This window comes from Condylura cristata, unplaced genomic scaffold (assembly GCF_000260355.1).
Source record: "Condylura cristata isolate star-nosed mole 26May11 unplaced genomic scaffold, ConCri1.0 scaffold00015, whole genome shotgun sequence".
NCBI lineage: Eukaryota > Metazoa > Chordata > Mammalia > Eulipotyphla > Talpidae > Condylura > Condylura cristata.
In genome coordinates this window covers 8,603,471-8,620,868 of record NW_004567116.1, presented here as the reverse complement: position 1 = coordinate 8,620,868, position 17,398 = coordinate 8,603,471, and the positions used below count along the sequence as shown (strand labels likewise).

The window sequence follows — 17,398 nt, the reverse complement described above, 5'->3', positions numbered from 1 at the left end:
TATTTTTTTAAAGAATTGTTATATATATATATATAGCTGAAAAACAAAGAATTGTTATATATATATATAGCTGAAAAACAAAACACAAAAACAATTACCAGCAGATTTCCTTAAATGGAATGTAATTGTGATTAAAAAAAGGTGATAGAGGAAAAGAAATTCAATGGCCTGATCTGTTGTTGGGATACCAGCGTGCAAGACACCACATTTACCTTCTTTAATGCTTTTACTAAATCCGCATAATCGCCTGCTTCCAGTTTGGGGTTTTTCACTAGTACTTCTACAGCCTCCAGGGCCTCTTTTCTCTCTTGCCATTTTTTCGCCTCCTGCAAAACACAACTTGAGTCACTTGTAGAATAGAAAGTAGAGTAAAGTAAGTTTATTTCTTGCATGCTACTAACCCAAAGATACAGATTTTTTGTTTTCAATTTTTTTCTAAAGCTAAATAAAAGCAAAATTGGACAGAATGTTTTGTTCATACATAAAAATTTTATTTATACAGTAAATATCTTTTCATAACATCTCATAACCCTAAAATTCTCTAGTAAGTAAACGAATGAGATGCTACACTTTTTCTTTGCATCTTTAGGCAAATTTACTAAGTAGCTGTTAAACAGCAAACACTGACAGAAAGCATTTCTAGCTTGTGTCACAGTGGCACCACTACTGGAGAAAGGGCTTTTCACATTTGTGACATCTTTCAAAGACCGGAAAGTAATAATCATATAACCAACCACCGAAACTATTCTAATCTTGGCAATCAGTTCCCCAGACTGTGGATATTAACTTAATCCTTCTGTTTTCTGGTCATATATCATTCAATGATTTGAAAAGTCATTCCTAAAAGAACTGAATAGAGATACAAAAAAGGTAAGAGACTCATGACTCTGAAGGACATTATAGTTTAATGTAATTGATGGAATATCTATTTGTCACAGAGGTTCACAGTATACTCCATGAGCTCAGAGAGCAGAGGTAGGAAGATCTTTAATGCAAAACTGCCAGGTTATGATGATGTGAAAGGGGAAGTGTCAGCTGCTGCTGAGATATAGTAAGAGGACTGAGCCAAGAGAAGAGCTCTCCCCTAAGAAGTGGTACTTACAGTGAGAACTACAGGGTGAAGAGGTATAATGAGGCAAATGGGGAGCAGGAAAGAATGTTATAGGCAGAAAGAAAAGCAAGTATTAAGGCCTAGAGTTTAGAGAAAAAGAAAAGTGTGGCACGTTCAGTCTGATTGGAACTTAAGAGTCAGAACAATGGTATAAGTGGCTGGAAGGCAGGTGGGAGCCTCTACGGTGCCAGGGACAGTCTACGTGGCCACTGGGTTAGTTCAGACATCACCTGAAAGCCCATGGGGGCCACTGAAGGGTTTACTAGGCAACGACATGGGCAATGCTGTTTTCCCATGACACCTCTAATTATATCTTCTTTTTTTTTTTTTTACTAGTCTATGAAATCATCTAATTATATTTTCAAAAATGACACCTTCAAATATGATGGAAAGGGGCAACAGCAGACACAGGAAGTCTTGTGTGAAGACCACTGTGTCACACCAAGGCAAGAGATGATGGTGATGCTTGGGACGAGACTTTTTCAACTGGGGATAATTTTGTCTCCTGAAGTACATTTGGCAACGCCCTGTTAATACTTTTGATTGTCATAACTTGGGGGGGGGGGTCAGGGGATGGTATTACTGCAATCTGGTGGTCAAAGGCCAGGATGTTAATTTAAACATCCTATGATGAACAGGATGGCCACCCAAAACAAAGAGTTATCTGGCAAAAAATATCAAGAAATCCTAAGTAGCAGTAGGCTAAAAAAAACAAAAACAAAAACAGAAGGAATCTGAAAAAAATGTTAAGATAAAATTGGAGAAATAATGAGAAAAAGGAAGAAGTCAGAAAAACATCTGTTTTTTGGCATGACATGTATTTCACTTTTTTTTTGTCTTTTGTGCTTTTTCTGCACATCATATAAAGAAAAGTGCCGTAATGGGTAGAGACACAAAGGAGAAGAAAGGGAAAGCAGAAACTGCTTGAGTCTACTACATATGGGTAGGTGGAAGTACACCAGAAAAGGACCCAGAAAAGCATTTATTGGTTATATTCAAGTGATTATTTTAAATGAAAGTAATTTATCTTTACTTACAATTTTGTCATAAAAGTCTTTGGGAAGTTTGGAAAGAATTTCTATAGCTTCCAAAAGTTCATAAGCATCTATCTGTGGCACTTCATCACCGTCGTCATCACCTTTCAGGAGAAAAAAAGTAAGTGTAGAAATGGACGGGTGGTTTTATTCATCAGTTACTAGTCCTTTCACATCCCTGGTGAAATCTTGATGCGGAAGGGATCAGAGTTCTGCAAACATGTTATACCCCACGGCAGGCCTGCGAATGTGCTGGGTGGCCGCAGGCTCCCGTGCTTACCTCCCTCAGCATCTCCACTAGCTGACTGCTGATGTTCTAATTTAGCTTCCAGCTCTTGTTGGGAACGTAGAAACCTAGTTGGTTTAGGAGCACCCGTTGGCAATTTGATCCATTCTTCCTCTAATTCTTTCAACTGCAAATATCATAATATGCTTTAAGACCTGTCTCCATCTCCACCACCAGAGGACACACTTAACATTTACATTTACTAACACATTAGAACCCAGTTTCTAACAAGAGAAGATAAATTTAAAATAGTTTACTGATTTATAAGGCTAAGAACTTAGAAGAATAAAATCTGCTTTTTAGGACACCTTCATTAGTTCATGAGTTCAGAATATTTACACAAATCTCCAATCTTCAAAACAATTATAAAAAATATAGAGAGAGGATGTATTTTGTCTAAATAGATATTATGGTCTACCACATGCACGATAAAGGGATTTTTAAAATTTATTGAGAATGGTATTTAATTTACTTTACTCAAAGTAAGAGTAGACACAGTTCATTATGTTTAGAAAAATCAACTGATTTCATAATTTAAAAAAAATGATAATTATTTGTGAGGGAGAATATTTCACTACAAAGGCAGGAAGAAAATATTTTCACCTTAACCTTATACAAAGCCAACCATAACAAACATATTTCTCACCTGGACAGAGTTGATATTTTGTAATGGGGGTCTCAGAGCATCTCGAATCCATCTGTAAATCTCCACAGCAATTAGTTTGGCTTCATCTCGAACAGCCTTCTCTCGGGACTCAAAGAGTTTTGGCAACACTTTGATAATTGGCTTAAGCAAGATGATTTTGGAACCAAATTCACTAGAGGTAAAAATTGGGGAGAAAGTGTCAACGTGCAAAATGATTGGAGGGGAGGGTAAAAGAGTTCCAAACGTATATATTAAAAAAACTATATATATAAGTTGAGTTATTTTTAAGATAGAAAAAAGGAAGAACTTAATAATCATATCTCTGTGTAAATATCATTCTCCCAATACTATTATTCAATACTTATGGTCCAAAATAACATCACTATTTAAAAACTAACTTTCCAGGTAATCAGACAACGGATAATGTAAATCCATAAAGGACCAACACTTGGGTAATATTTCTATGTGTGTATGTAAATATTTACATATTATAAAAGCTTAAATATGTGACTTTATATTTAGATGAATGAAATCTTTTAATAAGCTCTTCTAATAATTCTTATAATTAGTGTAACAACTTGACAGATCATTAATCCTGGTAGTGTATGTTTCATTCTTGACTTTAAAGCTATTATTCTGTAATTTCAGGCAACTCAAATCTCTTTAGTTTTCCATGGGGAAAACAGTTGCATTCTGGCTTCATTAAAAACGTAGTACCGGCCCTCCCTGGTGGCGCAGCGGGTTAAAGCACTACACTGAGAAGCTAAAGCCACTTCAGCATGAGTTCGATTCCCACCTGCCCCGGAGGAGACCACATGGCGTGGCAGACCTCTCCTGACCCGCCCACTGCTCCTCTCAGCAGTGTACTTCCTCGATCTGCCTGTTCTGCTCCCCACTCTGTCTCTGGTGAAGCCTCTCGCCGCCTCTGGCCTGTACCCCCGCTCTGTATGTACAAATAAATAAATCTTTAAAAAAAAAAACAAAAACAAAAACAAAAAAAAAACGTAGTACCTTTAGGGCCCTCCCTGGTGGCGCAACGGGTTAAAGCACAGCACTAAAAGCTATCCAAAGCAACTGCAGCACGAGTTTGATTCCCAGCCAAGGAGGTAACCACATGGTGTGGCAGACCTCGCCTGACCCACCCATGTGCCCCTCAGCAATGTTTTTTGTTTTTTTTTCTCCTTATTCATGCATTGCTTTATTAATATTTTTACATGTGTAGATTTAGATATGCATCATGAAAACTGGTATACACATCATCACATTAAACAAACTTAGGTTACACATTAGTAGCCAGTCTTCCCTCAATTTTGATCCCTAGTCAGCAGTGTTTTTTAATACAGCTTCCTGTTCTGCTTCGCATTCTGTCTCTGTGAATACTCTCCCCTGCCACCTCTAGCCTGTACCCTAGTTCTTATATGCATGAATAAACAAATCTTCAAAAAAAAAAAGGTAGGACATTTAATCTTATAACTCTATCATATATATATATATATTTTTTAAGATTTGTTTATTTATTCATACAGAACTGGGGTACAGGCCAGAGATGTGGGGGGTGAGAGGATTCACCAGAGACAGAGTGGGGAGCAGAACAGGCAGATCAACGAAGCACACTGCTGAGGGGAGCAGTGGGCGGGCCAGGAGAGGTCTGCCACGCCATGTGGTCACCTCCGGGGCAGGCGGGGATCGAACCCATGCAGAAGTGGCTTAGGCTTCTCAGTGCAGTGCTTTAACCCGCTGCGCCACCAGGGAGGGCCCTATCATATATATTTTTAAGTTCCCAACCACACAAATTAGGTAGCTGACTTACTGTTAACATTTAGAATAACAAATTCTGGAGCAAGAGGGCCTTAGTTATGAAAGAATATTGATATTTGGCTGTAGGAGTCATGTGTATTATTTAGCTATTATCTAAAATGCAGAAGTTTATCCCATGTATAAATGCAACAAGATTTCCAGTAGCAATTATTGGCATATTGTAAGAGATTAAAGAAGAAAACTGAACATCTTCTCCCCGGAAAGTGATATTTAACAAAACACCTGGTTGTATAAGCAGTTTAAAAACAGATATAACATGAAAATAAGCTAGATGATTGCCAAGATTTCCTTTAAAACCCCTTTTAATAGTAAAGTACACTTTAACTTGGTTTAGCTAAAGATTAGAGGAAAAAGAAGTTATGGTGATGCTAAACCAATCTTTTTAGGGGCCCTCATGGTGGTCCGTGAAGAACTTAAAGTTTGGGATATCTCATTTTCCCCAACATTACACTATTTCATATGTTTGTTGTCTCTATTCAGGCCTACCTCTGAAAGATACTTCTGAAATATATCTACATCCATATGTATCTATATCTAATAAAGATGCAGCTGGCTCAAATGGAAAATAGTGTCATTAACAAAACCTAATTTTGATACTAAAGATATTACTACAGAAGAAACAAAAGACTTCTAGAAGTCCGTTTAAAGGACCACAGAGTATTTTTTGTTCTCCTAAAGCCATCGCAGCATAGCTTGAAGAGACTCTAGAACCTAAGATCAAGCATTCTGGCTTCAAGGTTTGCAAAGGTTATCTGATTCCAAAGCTATCTGATTCCCCTATAGATTCTGAGATGTTTTAGGATAACAAAGTACCACACAAGATGGAGCAAAATAAAATAGAAAACACCTTCAAAAATCAGTGAACACGGGTAAACATCCTGAGGCTCTGAGCTTAAGAGGGAGGGGGACTGAAAGAGACAAGGGGACAGAAGGGACAATGGTGGGAAAAATAAAATAACCCATGGAATACTCAGGCCAACTAATGTCAATTTACATACTGGCACACACACACCATGGTACTTTGTCACAAGTAAAGGGGAAAAGAAATGGGTCTAACTAGTAATTTCAATAGGAGTCCCTCCTCCCCCAACAAACCTACATCTGCTGCAAATTAATATTCTAGAAATAAGGAAAAATTTATCAAACAAGAATATAAATGAAAGTCAAATTTTATAAAAACATTATAAATCAAGTGATTTATAAGTGATTTTAAGATTTATAATCTGAGGATAACTTAACAAAATACAAGACTTTTGATAACTTTCACAAGAGATGACCACCAAAGGAAGCATTTTTACCAACAAGCTGATCATATACAAAAATCACAGGAGATTTGAGTTGGGGGATCTTCACTCGCACAGGACAATACACCTAGGGTTTCACTAGAGCTGCTTTCTAAAGCATCTCATGTGGATAGTATTGGGGATAGGGGACAGGATATCAGATTAGAAAAACTACCAAGTGAGAACAAAGTAGTGGCTTGTCTAATTCAGATTTCCATAGCAAACTACAGCCACTTGTCCTGAAAGAGATCCCATTCATGAAAAACTTCACTGCCAAACAAAAAGAAATTCTCGGATTGAAATAGCTTATTACGTAAAAGTTATTTTCTATTTGCTATTACTGTGCTCCTGTTTAAAGGCATGTAGCTATTGCTTCTATTTTACTAAAAGACACCTAAGAGAGGTTTGCTTTAGCCAACAAAAAGTATCTTTAGCTAACAATTTCAAGTACATTAATTTATGCTTGAGGATACTGATGAAAAAAAGAGCTACTTAAATACCCTAACGAGTGCTTTTCCATAAAAAGGCCAATTTATAAGTGTGAGAAGTCAGAAATATTCCCTGCTCAACCTTCCTTAGAAAGGGATTTAGATAAAATATCTACACAGCATACTTGAAGGCTAAAATTACTCAATACAAAGCGTCACACATGAGGAATGACTGGCTTTTCCAGGCCACTTCTGGTTGGCATGTCATGCCAAGTCAAGTTTGGCAGCTTTCATTTCTGTTTAAAGCAAAAGCCCAAACTCAACTGAGATATTCTAATTAAGAAAAGTAGAGTAAAAAGAAAAGGTCTCACCTTAAGGCCTTCCTCAGAGTCTCTATACAGGCCACGATGATCTTGGGGTTCTTATTGTCCAGGCCTTTCAGGAGCTCTTCTTGCACAGCCTCTGCTTTCTCAATCTCTATGTACATTAGACAAATTTCGATGCCTAGCTCCTTGGCTTTGGCTTTGGGTTGGTTGAACACTTTACTTACAACACCAGACACAACTTCTCCTGTAGTTCTGTAATAAACCCACACCACATACTTTACTAGAAATAGCTGGGAAAGGTCTCTGTGTGGGGGGAAGGTGAATAAGCACTTAAAAAATGCTTCCAAATTCAATTAATGAATGACTAAATGTTTAAATTTATGATCAAGAATTTTTTTTTAAAAAAGGCTTATATAGACGATAAAGATTTAAGACATCACACCGGATGATGAACCATAGTTTCTGTTTATAAAAGTAAAAATTCTAAAAGGAAAGCCAAAATTCCTTGAAATCTCATTACCCTAAGAAAATTGTTTTAACTTTTGGGTAGCCATCCTTCCAAACTTTTCTATGCACATAGGTAGATGTATTTCACAACAATAGGGTTATAGAATTCTTGTTTTTTGATTTTTTTTTTTTAAATCACTTCAAACACTTCTTAGGACAAGAATTTCTTCACAGAGCAAAAAGATAAATTATCTTTAATAGAAAAGACTGTTTCTGACTCTTGGCAAAACTTGACAGTAACTTACCGTTTCGAGTTTTGTCTAAATTATAAAAAAAAAAACCTGTACTACCAGAAATTAGAATAATTGTGTAAATTGGGATTACACTCAGTATTTGTCAAAAAGTTTCTGGTACCAGAAGGAAAATAAAATTTAAAAAGCCATGGTTTCACTAAGGGCAAAGGAAATCAATGGTGATTAAGAAAACTACCAAATTAATGATTGTCTTTATTTCTATAATCTCTAAAGAAGTCAAATATATCTTTTTGTTTGTTTTGGTTTTGTTTCTATTTTTTGGTTTTTTATTTTTTTTCATCTGTACAATTAAGTCAAGGGATCCCTTTTATTCTTACTAAGAGGTTGTCTTTCAGTGAAGCCCTCCATAAAAAAAATCTTAGAAAAAACATGTTTCTGAGATAGAGTGACTAGAAATCTCTATCATCTATAGCTCAAGTCAAACAGGTTGATAAGAACAGAGGTTGTTCAGTTACCATCACATCTCCCAAGAGATTAAAATGTCAAATGACCAGAAGGAGAAAGATGTAATTCTAACATCCCCATTTTCAGTGAAGAGTTAGTAATTAGCTTCTTAGCCTCAGTTTCTTTTCTAAAAGTTACTTAAGATCTTCCCTCTTAGTTTATACTAATTCCTATTTTGGAATCAGCCAAAAGGAAACTCATTTCCTCAACAAATTCCAAGGTAAAAACTCAAAATTTGATTGCAATTTCTTTAGCTTTAGAATCACATACACTTTGGACTTCTGAGAGCAGATAAAGGCTGAATGAAAAACAAGTATTAAGCAGCTATAAAAGACACAAGATTAGTACCTTTTAATAAAAGTGCTAGTAACTGAAGACAGTGATCCATAAATAAACATACATTAATCCATGGAGCACCAGACAAGGATTTTTTATCAGAACAAATGTAAACTACTTACTTTCCTGCTACATGGGCATTTTCAACATAAACAAGTGCAGCTTCTAATCCCTTCAACTGAACCACAGCATTGGAATCAGTCACAAATTTTTTGATCAATCCTAAAAATTTGGACCATTCTGGGCTCTTTTCATCCTTTATTTTCTGGAAGATCTTTAGGGCCTCTTCATATCCACTTAGCCTTGCTTTCCACAGCTAAAAGAGAAGTATTTTGAAACAAAACAAAATGTAATGGTATTATTATACTAACTCTTAATTGGGGGAGATGAAAAAACTATGCCAGATAATAAACAAAGGGCACATGATTAGAAACAAAAAGGAGCTTGAGAAATTCATATTGTCTTTAAGAAAAACTAGTTAATAAATGATTCCTTGTAAGTGCTCAAGATTTATATTTCGCCAGCATCATCTAGAATTGGTAATAGACCACTCTAAAAATGTGTCACTTTGTACCCAAGTATCCTTCAATAGTTCTTTATAATTTGGCATCAAAGATGCAATAATACAAACACAAGAAATCCTGCTGAAACTGCCCAACCTCTAGACTTTTTCAGTTGCACTGAATCACCTTTAAGCAACTCTATCATGTCTTACTGCTGACAAAATAAACCAATGACTGAAATCTGAGTCCTAGAAAAGTCTTACCTTATGTTCACATTTCTGATCAACTGGCAGCTTCAGCCACTCACTGTCATCTCCCATTGTGATTCCAGTTTCTCTAGAAAATTAAGAGTAATTCCTAGTCAGATAAAAATCAATACTATTAAGGACCCTCCCACGTGGTGCAGCAGATTAAAGCACTGCACAAAGAAGCTTACCCCACTTCCGCATGAGTTTGATCCCCGCCTGCCCTGGAGGAGATCCACATGGCTTGGCAGACCTCTCCTGACCCTCCCGCTGCTCCCCTCAGCAGTGTACTTCATTGATCTGCCTGCTCTGCTCCCCACTCTGTCTCTTGTGAATCCTCTCACCCTTCGCATCTCTGGCCTGTACCCCAGTTCTGTGCGAATAAATAAATCTTAAAAAAAATCAATACTATTAAATCTAGCAATCAAGCAGTGGCTTAAGACAAAATGACTTTCTTGAGATGATTATTTCATCATGCATGCACCAACAAAAGCAGAAAATTCATTCTTTGGTCAGAGGCTCATTTAATTCCATCAAGAGAATGTAAGAGAAAATGTAAAGTCCATCAAAAAGTCCAAACAAGGGATATACACTTATTTATTTAAATAGTGCTTATATATTTCCCCAAATGGAAACTTTTGGATATATGATAAAACTAGAGCTGAGCCTTTTAAATTAAAGGCAGGAAAAGAGTTTAAAAGAAAGTCATACTTTCAACTATTAACCTGAAATTTCATTTAGAAAATAATCAGCATGAAAGTATCCCAGTACTACCTAATTCTCTACCTTATTATGCCAAATATAACTCTAGTCATAATGTTTATACAATAAAGTAAAAAAGTTAGCCCCTGAACAAAACACCTCTTTATAAAGTTTACCATTTTTCAGTTAGTGAGGTTTATAGTCACTATTTTTAAACCACTTTATGCTAATTAAATAATATCTTTTCTTCTGTTTATAAAAATAATATGTTAACTTCAGAAAATCTGGGAAGTACAGAAAATACGAAAGGACTGCAGTGTCATTTCACTGTCAGCAACAATAAAGGGCAGAACCTCCTGGCTTCTTCCAGAGTTTTCCCAATGCACACGCAGTATATAAATAAGATCAGAAAGACAGGAATAATTCTCTCATAGTCGCTTTCTCATATATTCACAAACATTCTTCATATTTGATTACATGACAACTATTTGAATAGCACTCCACTACATGAACATACCATGAATTGCCAACCATAACACTGGACATTTAGAGTTTTTCCAATTTCTCAATATTAGAAATGATAAAAAAGAGATCGTGCTTATCTCTCCATTCCCAGTCCTGGGTTAAAATAAAATATATCTTGAGTAAGTACTTAATGAAAATATACCTTGATAGTAGACACTATGAATCATACACTGCAAATTGAATCAATTGAACAAATTGATTCACTTTGTGCTAACAACTACATAAGCGAAATATACTCTCCTCACTTAGTACACTAGGCTCACAGAGATTGTCACTTGCCAGAAAGAACAAAATGAGTAGGCAGTGATATTGTACTAAATGCTCAATGTCTGTCTCTTTCTTTACACTTTTTCACATCAAGGAAGGGAAAAGTGAATACTCTAAAGGCTGAATTATATCATTTATTAAAGGAAGGAGCTTTCATTAAGACTTCGCTCCCAAACCCCACAAACCCTGTGTACTGTGTATTGTACGGGAATGTATACATTAACAACAGTGTACTGTACAGGAGTGAAACCGTAATAGAAAATCTACAGGACTCCTAGTTACAGGACATTAACCTGTACAACAGTTTGGAGACAGTATGGCACCATTTAAGTTGAAGGTGCATTCCCCACTTCTACCTAGTAACTCCACCCCTAAATGTCCCTTAGAAAATAATGCTAGCTGTACAGAAAACCTATGCAAGGATATATGCAATACTGTTCAGGAAAACCAAGAGTTGAAAACAAAAGTTCGCCGAAAAGAAATCATAGTGATGCATTCACTGAGCACATTATTACACAGCAATAAAAGTGAACAAACTATGTTGTGCTTCTTAAAGTAGGGAACGCTCGGTCTTGAAAAAATTATTTTTAAAGAACTGTACACTGATACATCATTAAAGTAAACCACTTATTTGAAAGCTAAACTTTGCCTCTACCTGCAAATTTTAACCATTATCAGAAAGGTAAAATCCTTGGGTACTTCAGGCCATATTCAGGAAATAATGAAGAACCTGAGCCTCAGTATGAAATGAAATGTAATCTATGGCAAAACTTAACTTCATGAGAAGTCACAAGGTTAAAGGTCTGAACAATGTATTTAGAGAAATATAGTACTACTTTCAATACCTACAACAAATTAAAGTCAAAGTAACATTCATAAGACAGGGTAGAAACAAGCATAATCACTAATGGATAAAATAAAATGTGGTAAATCCTTACAATGGAGTATCACTCTTAATATTAAGAAATGAGGTAATACAAATAACTCCTAAAATGAAACAACACCAAATAAACCAGCAGCTGAAAAATGGACAAATGACCTGAACAGACATTTCTCCAAAGACATGAAAAGATGCTCAACACTAGTAAACATTATGAAAATGTAAGTCAAAACTACAATGGGACACTACCTCACACCCTTTAGGGTCACATCTGTCTGTCTAAAACAACCAGGTGATGACAGTGTTGGTTGGAATCCTTATACACTATTGGTGGGAATGTAAAATGGCAGTTGCTGGAAAACACTATGGAAAAGTGATCAAAAAAATAAAAACTGAGTACTATATGATCCAGCAATTCTAAATTTGTGTCTCCATGTTCATAGCATTACTCAGTGTTCAGACAGATGAATAGACAAGTATGGCATACACATCCAATGGAACACTATTCACCTTGAAAAGCAAAGAAATTCTGAGGCCTTAAAATCAGGGTGAGCCTTGCGGACATCATGAGAGGTAAAATAAGCCAGTCACAGAGCGCATGGCTCCACTCATAAGAGTGGAGAGTGAAATCAATAGAAACAGAAATTAGAATGATGGTTGTCAGGCGGGTAGGTACAGTTTTAACATTAAAAGGTGAAAAGAATTATGGAAATGTCTGGTGGTAGTTGCATATATGAGTGTGTTTTTTACATTACTGAAACTTCACACTTCAAGGTTAAGATGGCATGGGGCTCCCTGGTGGTCCATGGAGTTAAGAGTTTCAGTACTATCAAGCTATCGCCAGCCTCTGTGGCATGAGTTTGATCCCCAGTCAGGCAGCTGACCCACATGGTGCAGCAGACCCCTCCTGTCTCACCCATTGCTCCCCTTAGCCATGTATTTCAATGGATATGCCTGCTCTGCTCCCCACTCTGTTTGGTGAATCCTATCACCTCTTACACCTCTGGCTTGCAACCAAGTTCTTGTATACATGAATAATTAAAATCCAAAACCAAAAAAAAGATGGCAATTCCATTTTATACATATTTTACAAAAAAGGGGAATTACAGATACATGCTACATTATGTATGAACCTTGAGAACATTGTGCTAAGTGAACTAACCAAACATTGTATAATTCCATTTATATGAAATGTCAAAAATAGGTAAATCATATAAAGGCATATAAAGCAGACCAGTGGCTACCTAGGACTAGGGTATTTGGGGAATATTAGAAGGGTATGACTAAAGAATATGGAGTTACTTGAAGGAAAACAACAATGTTCTAAAATTGACTGATGTTGCACAAATCTATGACTATACTAATCGTCACTGAATTGCATGTTTTAAATGGGTGAATGGTATGTAAATTATACCTCATTAAAACTGTTTTAAAAAACCCAAACTAACTGGGTATTTGGAGGTAGGTATAGTGTGACAGGTATAGCTGATGTGGTATGAGAAAATGTACACCTGAAACTTAAAAGTGCTGTAAACTAACGTTACCTCAATTAAAAAAAAAACTTAAAAGGTTACTAATAAAAGTTTTACTTAGGAGATAAGCATGATTTGCTAAAGTTACTAATTATTTTACATGCACATGGGTTGACTGTAAAGATCAGAGTCCTTGCAATATAATAATAAGGAACAACTCCATTCCAATTTTACCAAAGCATTCACTTTAACTATGACATGTTCAAGAAGTCCAGAGTCCACAGGAATACAGTCAGACATACAAATAATCATAATGTAAAACATATTGGGGGCCTCCCTGGTGGCACAAAGGGTTAAGTCTCAGCACTAAGAAGCTAACAGGAGCCTTTGGAGCAAGAGTTCAATCCCTGGCCAGGGAGCTGACCCACACAGCCCAGCAGACTTCTATCTCTCCTGCTGCTCCCTCTGGAGTGGATTTCAATAAATCTGTCTGCTCTGCTTCCCATTCTGTCTCTAATGAACCCTCACATCCCCCTGCACCTCTGGCCCATACTCCAGCTCTTGTATGTATAAATAAATCGTTAGATAAATAAATTTTAAAAATTGTACGTAGAAAGTGCCAAATAAGAGTTCAAAAATAGGATTAACCCCCCCCCCCAGTGAATGATATATGATCAAGGAGAATCTCATGCAAAGGGATGGTTCTGAATTCAGTGATGAATTTTAGGTGAGAGTGATTAAAGGAGATATTCTAGAGAAAATGAGAAAGGATTTAGTAAGTACTGAGCATGTTTAGGGAATTTTAAGTGGTTCCACTTATTGGCATATAAGGTCAGAAAGACTAGGCAAAGCATATGGAATCTTGAATATTAAGCTAAACAGCAGATGATGCTAATGAACTGAAGCAGGGCAAAACATAATCCTACCTGCTTTAGCAAAAGAAAGCTGTAAAATGAATTGGAAGGAGGGAAAAAGTAGTAGTCTTGAGAGGAAATTACTACCGTACTTCCGGACAAAGAGCACAAGTCTCAGCAGTAGAAATGGGAAAAGGAGAGCAGGGACACTGAGAGAAGTTAACTAAAGGAGTAGATCAATGAGCTTTAGCTACTAAGCATGTGGGAGCAGGAAGAGACTAGCAGAAGGGCTCCAGTCCATGTGAATGAGATAGTGGTGCTGGTGACAGGAATAGTGTCTGGAAGAAGTTTGGGCTATCTGCTTTTAGAAAGTAGAGAATAGAAAAGGAATATGAATTTAGTTTGCACCTGGAGAAATAGGTTCTTCAAGTGGTTAAATAAGCGGCAGCAGTGATGAACACAGGGTTCTAGATTTGTATAAATACAGACATAGGAAACTACATAGTAAGGTTTGATGCTCTGAGAGTGAATAACATCACCAACAAAGAGAAATAAATTAAAACTGTGTATGGCGCTTACTATGGTTTGCTCAACCTAGTCCATACTATAGATACTCAGAAATTTCAAAATTACTCAGCATTCTAGAGCCTTCTTGAGATTTTACTCTTGCCAAAAACAGAGGGAAAGGCAAGGAGGCCAGCTAAAATAAATCTACAAAAGTATTATAATCTTACACTGCTAATGTATCTAAAAAAAGAGTCAGACGTAATTGTTTATTTTAGACCAAAGGTTAAAGAAATGTTTCTAAGGTCATATATAAAGGCAGAACTTAGAATAAATTTCTGTCTGATTTTCCAGCTCAATATTTAATAACAAATCATCTATAATGTATGCATTATTTATTATTGTAACACAGAGACCCCAGCTAATATGCATTTTCTCAATCATCAACCTGCTAAAGGCACCAAAAGATCAAGTCATACGTAATTTAGAGCTGAACCTAGAGCCTATGTCTCTCAGTCTACCATTCTTCCTCACTACCCATGGGTCCTTTTATTATTATTTTTTTTATTTTTTTAAAAAGATTTATTTATTTATTCATATAGAACTGGGGTACAGGCCAGAGATGTGGAGGTTGAGAGGATTCACCAGAGCCAGAGAGGGGAGCAGAACAGGCAGATCGACCAAGTACACTGCTGAGGGGAGCTGAGGGGAGCAGTGGGCGGGCCAGGAGAGGTCTGCCATGCCATGTGGTCACCTCCGGGCAGGCGGGAGTCGAACTCATGCAGAAGTGGCTTAAGCTTCTTAGTGCTGTGCTTTAACCCACTGCGCTACCAGGGAGGGCTGGGTCCTTTTATTGTAAATTCTTTGACATTCTATAAGAATATTTATGCAGTGACTAAACAAATTATTTTTAGCTTTCTACCTGGGATGAAGTTATGTCAATGGAATTTCTTTTTAAAGATTTATTTATGTGTATAAGAACTGGAGTACAGGTCAGAGGAGTGGGAGGTGAGAGGACGCACCAGAGACAGAATGGGGAGCACAATAGGCAGACTGAAATACACTGAAAGGAGCAGCAGAGAGACAGGAGAGGTTTGCTGCACCCTGTGGGTCACCTTCCCTGGCAGGGTGATAGAACTCTTGCTGTAGTGCTGGCGGACAGCTTCGCAGTGCTGTGTTTTAATCCATTGTGCCATCAGGGAGGGCCCTGTCAGTGGCACTATTTTATGGCTAGTTCTCAAGCTCTTAACCTACAAAACCTCTTTACCATCACAATATAAAAGATTGGTATCTGATGATCACTTATGTACTCTCACTTCTGGCTAAGGAAATGCTATTACAGAAGCAAAGAAAGAATCTGAGGGAAAATTTGAGGAAAATTTCTGCTCACTGAAAAAGGAAAAAGCAACTACTTTGAGGGCCCTTGCTGGTGGCACAACCAGCTAAAGCACAGCACTAAGAAGCTGTCTGCAGCCACTGCAGCACAAGTTCAATCCTTGGCCAGGGAGGTGACCCACATGGCATGGCAGACCTTTCCTGTCTTGCCTTCTGCTCCCACAGCAGTGTGTTTTGGTCGATCTGTCTTTCTGTTCCCCACTGTTTCTGGTGAATCCTTTTACTCCCACACCTCTGGATTGTACCCCAGTTCCTGTATGCATAAATAATCTTTAAAAATAAGAGTAACCACTTTGATCAATGAGGTATGATGGTAGACCTACCCCAAAAAAGTTATAAAACAAAGATAAAACAGAATACACATCCATGCCTAGAAATCTTAAACCATGTCTAAGGACAATTAGATCAAAGCAGCATGACAATTATGTAACCATAATGGAAAGTTTAGGATTTTTATTACTTGGTCAAACCAAACAAAATCTTATCTCCTAAGTAGCCAGTACCAGAAATTACAAGCCTTTCTCTCTGGAAAAAAAAAAATTTTTTTTTTTCACTGCCTCCAGGTAATTCCCACTAACAACAAGGTCAAATGTTATCCTACTGTTGAAGTTATTTTGCATTATCCAGGGGCTAGAAATCTGAACTGCTTTTCTAGCAGATTATATCAACAAACTTGGGTGTGCTTGCTGCCTTAGTGCTGGGGTAGACTCTCACAAATTCCTTCAGACAGAAGGAAAGGTACAGAGCTGTCTCTGACACTGTGCTATTCATATCTGCAGGAAATAAGGTTAACTAGACTCTAGTAGAAATCACTGTCAGTATCTCCAAGAGGGCACCACACCAACAGAGGCCCTCTAGGGATATGGGAGCTAAAACGGCAATGAATTAGGTCAACTTTAAGTTAGTGTTCAAACTGTAACAAGGTAGCTCAAAACCTAATGCTTACTCATCCTGAAGCTACCCAGGTCTCCAAATCCCAGGCTAAAGTCCCAAGGCCCAGGGCACTAGATATAGCTCCACCCATCCAGTTCAACTGGGTTATACTCTGGTAAAAACAGTCCTCTCCTCACCCCAAGTAGGGATCATGATGGCGCAAAGCCAGGTTGTGGGCACCGCTGAAGCACTGCATAGCCAAACAAGCACCCTAGGGCCGCTGTCACCACCCAGAAGTAGAGCAGATGCCCCTGGCTTTAGCTCACTGCAGCCGGCATTGTTTACGCTCTTTCACTGCGTTAGCTTGTGATAGGCCTGGAAAGTCCCCCGTACTGTCCACCAAGACTTCCAGCATGGGTTTGGGATGCTTGACCCTAGCCCGCAGGTTGACACTTACGCTCCCAGGCAGGGAGAGGTCGGGGGCCCTAAGGTCCAAGCAGAATCAGCAGGAATACCCGGCGGGCGGTGGCGGCATTGGTGCGGCGGGCTGCTGGGAAACGCCTCCTCCGGGGGCGGGGCCCAGAGCTAGCAATCAGAGTGCCCGCCCCCTCCGCTCCGGCGGCCCCCCCCATTCTATTTTCTCTCTATTTTCTCTCTCTCTCTCTCTATTCTCTCTCTCTCTCTCTCTCTCTCTCTCTCTCTCTC

General features: G+C 37.8%; 1 protein-coding gene across 3 annotated transcripts in view; it reads right to left on the bottom strand.

Moving 5' to 3' along the window:
- CKAP5 (cytoskeleton associated protein 5) overlaps positions 1–17,398 on the bottom strand; it is a 77,986-nt gene that overhangs the window by 42,920 nt on the left and 17,668 nt on the right. For 2 of the 3 annotated variants that reach the window (XM_012725420.1, XM_012725418.1), the window contains exons 2-8: positions 9,240–9,312; positions 8,596–8,789; positions 6,978–7,184; positions 3,078–3,249; positions 2,426–2,558; positions 2,149–2,249; positions 213–326 (exon numbers count right to left, since the gene is read on the bottom strand). In XM_012725420.1, coding sequence (XP_012580874.1) covers positions 213–326; positions 2,149–2,249; positions 2,426–2,558; positions 3,078–3,249; positions 6,978–7,184; positions 8,596–8,789; positions 9,240–9,296 — 978 coding nt within the window. In that variant the 5' untranslated portion in view covers positions 9,297–9,312. Of the gene's footprint in view, positions 1–212; positions 327–2,148; positions 2,250–2,425; positions 2,559–3,077; positions 3,250–6,977; positions 7,185–8,595; positions 8,790–9,239; positions 9,313–17,150; positions 17,252–17,398 lie in introns of those variants that run through there. The other variant, XM_012725419.1, reaches the window with a different exon arrangement.